At 38.9% G+C, this 12,340-nt stretch overlaps 1 protein-coding gene across 5 annotated transcripts in view; it reads right to left on the reverse strand.

Annotated features, from left to right (window-relative positions):
- The window catches only part of SEL1L2 (SEL1L2 adaptor subunit of SYVN1 ubiquitin ligase), a 123,998-nt gene that overhangs the window by 49,872 nt on the left and 61,786 nt on the right, over positions 1-12,340 (reverse strand). For all 5 annotated transcript variants that reach the window (XM_040447740.1, XM_040447737.1, XM_040447736.1 and 2 more), the window contains one exon: positions 8,603-8,765. In XM_040447740.1, the coding sequence (XP_040303674.1) occupies positions 8,603-8,765 (163 nt within the window). The remainder of the gene's footprint in view (positions 1-8,602; positions 8,766-12,340) is intronic.

Here is a 12,340-nt window from a genome sequence, read left to right on the forward strand (position 1 = left end):
TCCTTCCTTCCTTCCTTCCTTCCTTCCTTCCTTCCTTCCTTCCTTCCAGAAGTAAAAGAAGACAAAAGATGTTCTGGGTTTTCATGTAGTGAATATGCTAATTATAGCCAGTGCTGTCTTATTCCTTTACACTTGGGCATTGTCACCTAACGACTTTACAATAAACAGTTTTAGGATTTGGTCTGTCTTCTGAGATATATTTGAGATGAAATGAGATGAATTATAGGATGGTTCAAGCTTAATCCAGAAACAAAAATGCTGTAAGTCAAAAAGGAAGCTATACAATAGTGATGACATCAATGACCCTTCCAGTGGCTTTTAAAGGTCAAACTCTGCAAAATAGTTTTGTTAAGACTTGATTCTGAACTCAACAATTGTGCTTTGGTTTGTAAGAAACTGTTATAATAGCTGGGATTTGAGTGGAATGAGTTAAGAATAGAGAATATTTTATTATATTCAAAGCAAATTACTCAGGTTCCATAATAACAATTTGATTTTACATAATCCTTTTACTTTTTATATAGGAGATTATTATTAAAAGAGAAAAGATTAAGCATTTTTTCTTTAATTACTGCACAAGGCTTGAAAGCATCCAAGATCATTACTTTTAGCTCAAATTGCATACCAAACGAAAGTTTGAATCAACGCTAATGAACAACTCAGATCCTATCTGTACCCTTAATACAAAAAGAGCATTAATGTCAAGATGAAATGTTCTACACAGGTAATCCTAAAATTATCAAAGTGATTATTAGGTTGATACTAAAAATGATTTTTTTCAGTAGAAGAACAGTGCTAATAAGTACAGTCCCTCCACAAAACACCTCTATAATTCACATCCAAAAATAAATGAAAATATGTGAAATCTTTGCCATTGAGATAGAATTATTCTAGAATTACAAAGCATGGAAAAGCACACAGTCACTTATATCCTCCTTAATATATCAATTAAAGTTATTTTTACATAACAGAATGGATTTTCTCATTCATAGTAAGATTTTTTGAACTACATAACTAAGGAAGTACATGCATCTGTGTTAAGTAATTCTTCTGATATCAAAATAATACATACCCATGAATTTAAAAACCTAGATAAATAAAACCCAGTAAAATATTTTTAGAAAGAAAATGATTACAAATAATACCATCATTTAGAGATTATCACAATTAAATTAAGTTTTAAGGTGATACAACGTGGACGATCTTTTTTGTTATTCTGTTTTATTTTATTTTAAGTTTGTATTTACTTTGAGAGAGAGAGAGCACAAATGGAGGAGGGGCAGAAAGAGAGGGAGAGGGAGAGAATCTCAAGCAGGCTCCACGTTGCTGGCACAGAGCCTGAAAGGAGCTCAAACCCATTACCTGAGCTGAAACCAAGAGTCAGTTGCTTAATCCACTGAGCCACCCAGGTGCCCCTATTTTGTGATTTTTAAAGGAATGAGGTTTAACCCTACCTTCTTGTTGGCAAATTGACAAATTTCCTATTGAAGCTATTCATTGATATTAAGAGTGAATCTTTCTAATTCTGAATTTTTGCTTCCTGAATGAGAATCAGAAATAAAAGTGATACAATTTACCTACTCTCAGCTGGTATAGTACAGTATCTTAAAGGACATCCTCTAGTGTGTGACTTAGTTTTGTTTGCTATTTCCTCAATTTCCACCATTTTCATGAAGACTACTCTGTTAATTAACAGTTCTTATTATTTGGAAGGTACAGTTTCTTTGAAAATTAATATAAAAAACTCTGTTCATACTGATAAATGCTTTTGTTGCTCTTACCAGAATTTCCTTCAATTTGGAATTTTGTGGGATAAGCCATTCAGAGTACATGAAAGAAATCATTATGCCTTTTTTCCTTTATCCAGCTTCCCTTTATACATAGCCTGAAATTATATTTTCCCCTGACCCCTTACTACCACTTTATAATATGGATTCATCTCTTTTTCATTTTTTCTTTGTTAATTCAGGTCTTTGCTAGATTTCTGGCACCCTAGGCTCTCCATTTATTACACTTCATTATTTCTGTTTGTTCTTCGTTTGTTCCCCAGAGATTGGTGTCTTCATACTCTTCATTATCTATCTCTATCCCTCTCATTCTCTTTCATTGCCATTCTTAGTATATGTTTTCAGCTTCTTTAGCCACATTGCTGTTGCTAAATTGTCCTCACAGTTTCCAGAAATATTTGCTAAGAGTGCAGGCAGGATTCCTGTACCTGGGTGGCACAAACAGCCTGAGAAGAAAGGTGGACACCCAGCCTGTTAGCCTGTTAACTCTCTATTAGAAAGCTGTAGTCAATGTGGCCTGTGGCCATCCTAGTTGCAGTCATTGAACTAGTTGTAGCACAGAATCTCTTTAGTTGTTCTTTGTACAAGGACATAAATCGACTTTAAGCAGACTTGCTACTGGTAACAGGTTTTCTTATAGCGATGACAGGGATGACAACAAAATTACAGAATAGAATCCAGCAATCCAGCTGTAGTACTAGACCAGGGTCTTGTAAGCTCCCTGTTCATCCAGTTGTTAACCATTTGGCCACTAGATCATGGGGAGGTCAGGAGGGGAGGGGGAGTCTGAGTAAGGAATAAGAGTGTCCAGGATGTCAGGGAGAGCATGGGAAGTGCTTGGGACAGAGACTTTTTGCCATCTAGTATTGTAGCATTTCAATAAAACAGTTTGGTTGAAATTTGCATATCAGGTCAATCTCAGCCTTTCAGGTGATGTTTGTCTGCACTCATATTCTATCTTCTTATCCTCCTGAGACCAAACACACACATATATCAGACAGATATTATCCCCATTTTACAGAGGAGGAAATTGAGACTCAGAGAGTGCTGGTCACAAGAGCCAGTATTGGAGCTGAGATGTAAAGCCAGGACTGACTGACTCCAAAGACAAAGCTGTTAGGACTAAAAGTGTTACACGACATTATTCTTTAGTGTTCTTTAACATCTGCTAAGGGATCGTGTACACATTGTTTGGTTCTTGCAGCAACCTTATAAAGTACTGTGGCCTTCTTATCAGTTCCCTTTTCAAGTTTGGGACATCTAAGGTTTAGAGAAGTGACACTGAAAGAATGAACAGGATGGAAGCTCATTAGGTTGTAGAATCTGCATTCACATATTGTCAAACTTTCTGACTCCAGAACCCCTGTTACCATACCATACCATGCTGAAGTCTGCAACTGAACTTTTTTGAGAACACTGTCCCAACAATGCTTGCTTTTCTCTACAAAGATGGCATGGCCAACAGACATGCATTTAGATCTGTTCTTCCTGGCATCAGATTAGCACTCAGCCAATGACATTCTCCTACCTGATTCTCCTTCAAACCCATGGCAAGAATTTCAGGGTCAATTAACAGGGATTAGAGGGTGATCTGTGGCTGGAACCACATTACTTAGAGTATGGGGAGTGATATACTGAATTCAGCTCTGATATCCATGTGTTTTATGTATGATTTATGTTAATTTGGAATTTATTTTCTGGGAGTCAAACAGTAGTTTGACTCTGTATCAAAAGCTTTATTTTGGGGCGCCTGGGTGGCGCAGTCGGTTAAGCGTCCGACTTCAGCCAGGTCACGATCTCGCGGTCCGTGGGTTCGAGCCCCGCGTCGGGCTCTGGGCTGATGGCTCAGAGCCTGGAGCCTGTTTCCGATTCTGTGTCTCCCTCTCTCTCTGCCCCTCCCCCGTTCATGCTCTGTCTCTCTCTGTCCCAAAAATAAATAAACGTTGAAAAAAAAAAAATAAAAAATAAAAAAAAAAAGCTTTATTTAAATAGAGACAAATAGGGGCGCCTGGGTGGCTCAGTCGGTTGAGCGTCCGACTTCGGCTCAGGTCATGATCTCATGGTCTGTGGGTTCGAGCCCCGCTTCAGGCTCTGTGCTGACAGCTCAGAGCCTGGAGCCCATTTCAGATTCTGTGTCTCCCTCTCTCTCTGCCCCTCCCCTGTTCATTCTCTGTCTCTCTCTGTCTCAAAAATAAATAAACGTTAAAAAAATAAATAAATAGAGACAAATAAGTCTTTTATGTTGCCTATATCCAATATTCTAGACTGGGTAGAAATGTCACTTCTTCCTACAAGCCTTCCTTACCTGTTCTGGCAGAACCAGTTAGACTCTTTTCTGTGCCTGAAGCATTTTATACTGTAGTCTATCTAAATTGTGCTGCAAGTAACCTCTTTGACCTCGGCTACAGCAACTTCTTACTAGACATGTCTCCGGAGGCAAGGGAAATAAAAGCAAAAATGAACTATTAGGACCTCATCAAGATAAAAACCTTCTGCACTGCAAAGGAAACAATCAACAAAACTAAAAGGCAACCGACATAATGGGAGAAGATATTTGCATATCACATAAAGGCTTAGCATCCAAAATCTATAAAGAACTTACCAAACTCAACACCCAAAAAACAAATAATCCAGTGAAGAAATGGGCAGAAGACATGAACAGACACCTTTCCAAAGAAGACATCCAGATGGCTAACTGACACATGAAAAGATGCTCAACATCACTCATCATCAGGGAAATACAAATCAAAACCATAATGAGATACCTCACACCTGTCAGAATGGCTAAAATTAACAACTCGGGAAATAAGCAATGTTGGCAAGGATGTGGAGAAAGGGGAACACTTTTGCACTGCTGGTGGGAATGCAAACTGCTGCAGCTACTCTGGAAAACATTATGGAGGTTCCTCAAAAAAATTAAAAACAGAACTACTCTGTAACCCAGCAATTGCACTACTAGGTATTTATCCAAAGGATACAAAAATGCTGATTCAAAGGGGCACATGCACCCCAATGTTTATAGAAGTGCTATTGACAATAGCCCAAGTATGGAAAGAGCCCAAATATCCATAGATTGATGAATGGATTAAAGAACATGTCGTATATATACACAATGGAATACTACTCGGTGATGAAAAAGAATGAAATCTTGCATTCGCAACAACGTGGATGGAACTAGAGTGAATTATGCTAAGAGAAATAATCAGGGAAGTCAGAGAAAGTCAGGTATCATATAATTTCACTCATATGTGCAATTTAAGAAACAAAACAGATGAACATGGGGGGAAAGAAGGAAAAATAACATAAAACACAAAGGGAGGTAAACCATAAAAGACTCTTAAATACAGAGAACAAACTGAAGGTTGCTGGAGGGGTGGTGGGTGGGGGGATGAGTTAAATTGGTGATGGGTATTACGGAGGGGACTTTAAAAAATAATTAGTTAATTAATTTTTCAACTTTGTTAACATACAGTGTAGTCTACTTAACGAGTAGATTCCCGTGATTCATCACATACGACACCCAGTGCTCATCCCAGCAAGTGCCCCCCTCAATGCCCATCACCCATTTTCTCTACCCTACAAACTCCCCACCCCTATCAACCTTCAGTTTGTTCTCTGTATTTGAGTCTCTTACGGTATTCCTCACTCTCTGTTTGTATCTTATTTTTCCTTCCCTTCCCCTATGGTCATCTGTTAAGTTTCTCAAATTCCACATATGAGTAAAATCATATGATATATGTCTTTCTCTGACTGACTTATTCTGCTTAGCATAATACATGGAGGGCACTTTCAAGGATGAGCACTGGGTGTCATATGTAAGAGATGAATCACTGAGTTCTACTTGTGAAACCAAGACTATACTATATGTTAACTAACTTGAATTTAAATAAAAAAATTAAAAAATAAATTGTGCTTCAATTATATGTTTACATTTCAAATTGACCCATAAGGACTGTGAACTATTAGTCTTTTTCTACCCATCAACTAGGATTATGTTTGCTACAGAGTAGGTGTCCACAAAACAACTAGTGGCTTAATTAACTAATTAATACTCCCACTGAAAAATAAAGTACCTGTTCACTAGTTTGAAAAGGAATTTGGAAATATCAGTTTTAAATATTTATTTATTTTGAGAGAGAGAGGGAGAGCATGTATGTATGTGTGTATGGGGGAGGGTGAGAGAGAACCCCAAGCAGGCTTCACCCTATCAGTGCAAAGCCCGTTGTGGGGCTCTATCTCACAATCCTGAGATCATGACCTGAGCTGAAATCAAGAGTTGGACACTTAACCTACAGAGCCAACCAGGTGCCCCTAGGAGATATCATTTTTAGTGTGGACATGATGGTAACATTTAGTCTGTCTTGGAACTTTATATATATATTTTTTTTTTTCAACATTTATTTATTTTTGGGACAGAGAGAGACAGAGCATGAACAGGGGAGGGGCAGAGAGAGAGAGGGAGACACAGAATCGGAAACAGGCTCCAGGCTCTGAGCCATCAGCCCAGAGCCCGACGCGGGGCTTGAACTCACGGACCGCGAGATCGTGACCTGGCTGAAGTCGGACGCCCAACCGACTGCGCCACCCAGGCGCCCCTGGAACTTTATATTTTTGATTAACCAAATATGGGTAATTAAAATTTAAAACTCATATTTTATTATAACATTTATAAATCTGTTTAATATTTTGTAAATATAATATTTTATATTTAATTGGGGTAAAGATAGTATTCAACAACTTAAATTAATTAAAATTATACAGATATTTAAAATGGTGATGTTGATATATATATTTATATGGCAAGATGTTTATGGCATATTATTTAGTGAGTAAAGAGGAGATTAAGAAATAGCAATTAAAATATCTCATTTTTGTAAGAAAATTCTACATCGTTATGGGAAAATTCTAGAATAATAATAATAGTAGGAGTAATGATAATATTTATATCCTTTCTTTATTATGAATGATTACAAAGTTCCAGGTATGGAATTAAGCGCCTTCATACATTACTTTAATCCTCAATTAATTAATTAATCCTCAGTTAATAATTCCATTAACTCATTCATCATTAATTGGTTCAACATTGAACATATATTTCTTGTCCCAGGCACTGTGCAGACTTATTAGAGATAGAGCTGTGAACCAGATGGACATAGTATCTAGCATTTTATCATATCCTAACTCCAGAGATGAAAATTAGGGATGTTGTCCCACCCATCAGGGGTCTTCTGGCCCAGGTTCTGGTTCAACAAAACAAACATAGAGACTCATAGGCTACATTTGCCATCAGTCTATTCAGGTGGATACAGCACAGGAATGATGGTCGCCCAGCAGGGCACCATCAGGCCTTCCCTTCTGTGGGAGTTCTTGCTGCAGTTCACACAGTCTTCCAGCAGCCATTGTCTTTGGTCCTTCAGATGATGACTCAGACTCCAGGAGGTGAGATACATACTGAGTGGGTTCAGGATCTTCATTCCTCAACTAATGATATCATAGGTACAGTGTCCAGGGTTCTCATGAGAATCACTACCACCATCAGGTATTTACAGTTAATTTAGTTTGTTTGCCCCAGTACAAAGGGAGTTTGCCAATCAGAAGTCATTGCAATCATAAGCAATGCTACTTAAAAACAACTTAACATTTTACTCCTATTAGATTACCAGGGAAACACAACTAGAGAGTGTAGAAGGGGAAAGGATTTTGTTAAGGAGGGATCTAATAAGCAAGTGGCAGAGTGAATTAAAATTTACGTCTTTCTGACTCCAAAGTCTAGCTTCTGTAATTTACTGGATGATACCAAAAATGATCTCTGGGAGGAAAGCTTTTTATTTTTATTTTTTTTATTTATTTATTAAAAAAAATTTTTTTTTCAACGTTTTATTTATTTTTGGGACAGAGAGAGACAGAGCATGAACGGGGGAGGGGCAGAGAGAGAGGGAGACACAGAATCGGAAACAGGCTCCAGGCTCTGAGCCATCAGCCCAGAGCCCGACGCGGGGCTCGAACTCACGGACCGCGAGATCGTGACCTGGCTGAAGTCGGACGCTTAACCGACTGCGCCACCCAGGCGCCCCAGGAAAGCTTTTTAGACAGGTTTTGCTTTCTTCTTTATACTGTCTGAATTCTCAGACTTTTTTTTTTTTTTTTGTAATGAGAATGAATTTCTTTTGTAATCAGAAATAAATGTTTTTATTAAAAAGACTAACAAGATGAAAACAAGCTTTTGGTGTAGCATTAAGTGAAAGTAGCCAGAAACAAAATTATATATGCATTTGTGTTGTGATTAAGATGATGTAAAAAGAGAGGTGCATGAGGAAGAAGCCAAGCAAAAATATAAAGCAGTCCTATCAGTAGTTGAGTCAGAATGGTTGGCTTGCGAAGGGCTTGCTTTATCTATCTGTTTGTCTGTCTGTCTATCTATCTATCTATCTATCTATCTATTTTCCAGACACTTTATGAAATTCTTATGTTATTCTTTGAATAAAATGAAATGCATTAGTAAAATAGAAAAGGAAATTTAAATGTAACTATATTAGGGGTTCAGAGTTCTCAAATTATTTCAAAACACACCCATGGACCTAAGATGGGAGGCTGAATTAGAGAGCAGTTCTGTTCCATTCCTGACATTTACCTATGTAACTGGAAGAATTTGCCCAGGGCTCTTGCTATGTCCCTACGCCGATACTACTATTTCAGTGCATTACGGTAACTTCCCTAGGTCTGTGTTCATGTGGTAGAGTGGGAATACTATTGCCCAACTCCTTTCACATGTCATTTATCTACTATGTAAGGTTTACTTTTTGTTCAAAACTCACGTTTTGGGCTTTATATGATCCTTCTTTAGCCAAGGACTCATATAATTGGATAGCTGCTGTTATGTTTTGCATACCAAATTTTCCAAATAGCAAAGCATCGGCCATTTTCTCCATAGCTTTCAAGTTTCCCATGTTAGCTGCTTTGGCAAAGAATACATAGGCTCTGTTTAAAAAATATGAAGGTAGAGGTTTGATTATCAAAAATGAAATTTTCTGCTCCCTCCTTCAGACTACTTCTAACAAGTAGGACCAAGTTGTCATTGCTGCTAACAATAAAATTTAGCTGAAGTCCATCACATCTATAGACCAGTAGGTTTTTTTCCAGCCCTACATTATCTAAGATGACAATTTCAAATATATCTGACAAACAGTGAAGCTGCTAAAAAGGAGAAATATGTTTCAAGCTTATTCACCAAGTGAAGTGAAATATTGAGGCCCTTGTCCTAAAAGTGAACTTTCCCATGGCCACCCACATTATAGGAGTATTTATTTTACAAACTGAACTCTGAAATATGTAAGAATATAATCAAAACCAATAAAAAAATAATCAAAACTGGAATGTCACATGTAGAGAGCTACTATCATGAAAACAAAAGTCCCTTTATATTCTGAAATAATTTTCTAAAACAGAACATGTTCTTCAGCACCATGTGGAAAAACAATAACCAAATAAAACCCAATGGTTAGTAGGACTCTAAAGTCTTACTGCCTGGTTCAAAATCTGTGTCTACCACTTGTTAGTGTGGGAGCTTCAGGCAAGTTATTTAATTTCTCTGTGCTTCTCTCATCTATGGAGTAGGGATAATAATAGCACTAACTTCATAGGGTTGCTGAGAAGATTCAGTGAGATACTCCAAATGAAGTGCTTGGCATTAGTGCCTGGTACATAGTAAGCACCAAAAAAATTTTAACTATGATGATGATGATGACAACGGTGACAATGACAATTGCATAAATTCTAAAGTTTCATAGCATGGCAATTGTTCTCCTGTAATTTGTGGGTAAATGGTGTGAAAGCTTAGTGATAGATGCCATAGGATTGCCTTATACTGTATTTTCTGAATCCCAGTCAGAAATCACCTGGACCTGATGTGTATAACAAGTAGTGATGGAGAGCCTTTCAAGGTCAAAACTTGTGTCAGAGACAGAGAGTACTTTTGGGGTTTATTTTTACTTTTATAATTTCCTTTTTGGTACCGGTAAGACAAGAAAGCAACTTCTACTGGTGACCTTGATTCCAATATAGGAACAAATACATGAATCTACCATTACTACAAACTCAGAAGGATCAGGAGACTCAGCTTTATGTACCGCCTGTCCATGCCGATGCTAAACGAATCTGTTCTTGGTGGCTGGAGCAGGGTATAATGGGCTTGGACTGAATGATAGCTACATAGGTATTAGGGTTCCAGATGCCAACACAGTGAATAGACTCCAGTGAAACAAAAGAAGCCAGAGATTAACCATGGTCAGAGCAAGCTGAGATTCTGGGGACCAGAAGGCAAATAAGACAGAAGGTCTCAAAGGCCAGTGAGTACAGATGTCTGGCATCCCGGGGCAGGCATGACATCAGGACACAGATTCCCTGAAGCCCTTCTGTCACATGGTTTGCTGCTGCAACCACATAGCCTGCTGGGATTAGAAGGGCACCAACATGGAACAGGGCAGAGAAACTTGAGATGGGCTGCAGGAGCCTTTGCTGATCCCAGGGGGCAGTAAAATGTTGCAAAATCAATTCCTCTAGATGTCTCTGGTCCCCTGTCAGGAAAGTCCAAGGTGACATAAGGAATACTAGAAGCAGGACCCAGGGCTGAGGAAAGTTGTTGGTACATTAGGTAGGATTAAGATCTGGGTTGTAATCCCCAAGATGGAAAATGTAGGAGAAACTGGGCAGCATTAGCAGATCCCCAAAAGGAAGTTTAGTTAGGTATCTGGAAAATTTCTAAAGAATCTGGTATTGGATGCTAAGGTAGGTGCTGGGGAAGAAGGAGACTAAATGCATCTCTAGGATACATTAGAAACCTGGCGTAGGGCAGCAGCTTACTTCCAAATCTTCTTTGTTAATGGAGAGTAATTCTTAATGACAGCTAACTCCAGCTGTCTCCAAGGCTTCTTGACTCCTGCAGACAGGTTTGTGTCTCCCTGACATATGCTCGCTTAACATCTTTACTTCTAGCACTACTGACCATTTGTAGCTGAATGAATTAGTGAATGAATGGGGTCAAGATGTGGGTGTCGATGAGCCAAAAGGACTGGTAGCACCTTTATCTTATACAAGAAGTGGTGTAGGGCATAGGATAGAGGAATGAATGGGAGAGAAATGATTCCTCTGTGGTCAGTAGGGTGTTTTTTCTGTCCTCTGACCAGAATCTTAGAGATGGCTATATTAGATGTAATTGGCTTGACCGTCCTGATAACTGAAGGAATTTCACTCAGTTTGCCCACAAATTCCTGAAGTCTCTTGCTGTGAACAGATTTGGTTTCAGTTCTCTATCTACCAACTGGGAAGGGTCAGGGGACTCAGCTTTATGCACCTTCTCATGTATCTATGCGACTGCAAAGATAAGCTGCTCTTGGGGTGCTTGGCTGGCTCAGTTGGTGAAGCATGTGACTCTTGATCTTGGGGTTGTGAGTTCGAACCCCATGCTGGGTGTAGAGATTACTTAAAAAGAAAATCTTAAAAAGAAAGAAAGAAAGGAAGGAAGGAAGGAAGGAAGGAAGGAAGGAAGGAAGGAAGGAAGAAACAAAGAAAGAAAGAAAAAGAAAGAGAGAAAGAAAGAAAAAAGCTGCTCTTCCGGAACTCTTTAGCAAGGATAGGCTAGGCAAGAATAGCCTGAGATTGAATGACACCTAGGTAGTCATGTAAGTTCCTGCACTGCTGGATGGTCTGCTTTCAGAGCTGGGGTTTCCTCCCATTCTTTAAGCCAAAGAGGAAGACACCCATCAAGGTTAAGTGGATAGTTACTTGGGAGCTTCTAAGAGTCATTTTGTCCCTTTAGACTGAATCTAGGGTTTTCTTGAACTTAACAGGGTATATCCAGTGGGCCTTCATCTTGGGCTCATCTGCTATTAACCTGAAATCTGAGGGACCAGCCCCTTTCCAGAATTCCATTGTTCTCTCATCTAGGTGGGCTGGGTTGAGAATTCTTTATTCTTACTCCTTCATTCAGTGAGCACATGAATGAGCAGACTTCCATAGCAAGCCAGATTGTATTTTGGGGGGTCTGATTTAACCCCATACTCATCATGATAGCCCCCAGACATGCTCAGCATGACACCCAGGTTTTGTAGGGGATGGTTTCCTTTGCTCTTATAAGGAGCTTCTAACTTTCCCTAGAGAGAGGTCCAACTCCTTTACCTCCTTTCTTGCTGCTTTGGAAGAATTACAGAATATTTTTGACCTTCCATTTACTCCTGTATAATTTGGGGATAATAATTTATGACTCTTCATTGTGAGCAATGAATGATATTCTATACATAAATACCCAGAACAATAACTAGCACAAAGAAGGAGTTTAATAAATGGAGGTTGTTTTATAGTCGAGTGCCCCTTTACCCTGTATACTCTTATGCTCTTTTGGGAAGCTTTGAATTTTAAGAAAGAACTCAGGAGCTCTGTTGCTGCCCTGTCTAGGGTCGGCTACCACAGCACTGGGCTGCTTTCCCCGGAGCTGGTATGCCCAATTTGTGTGAAAACAGAAGATGTCTCCTAGTTGGAGGTACAGAGCCCATTCTTTT

This window comes from Herpailurus yagouaroundi, unplaced genomic scaffold (genome assembly GCF_014898765.1).
Source record: "Herpailurus yagouaroundi ecotype Mexico unplaced genomic scaffold, PumYag 196, whole genome shotgun sequence".
Lineage (NCBI taxonomy): Eukaryota > Metazoa > Chordata > Mammalia > Carnivora > Felidae > Herpailurus > Herpailurus yagouaroundi.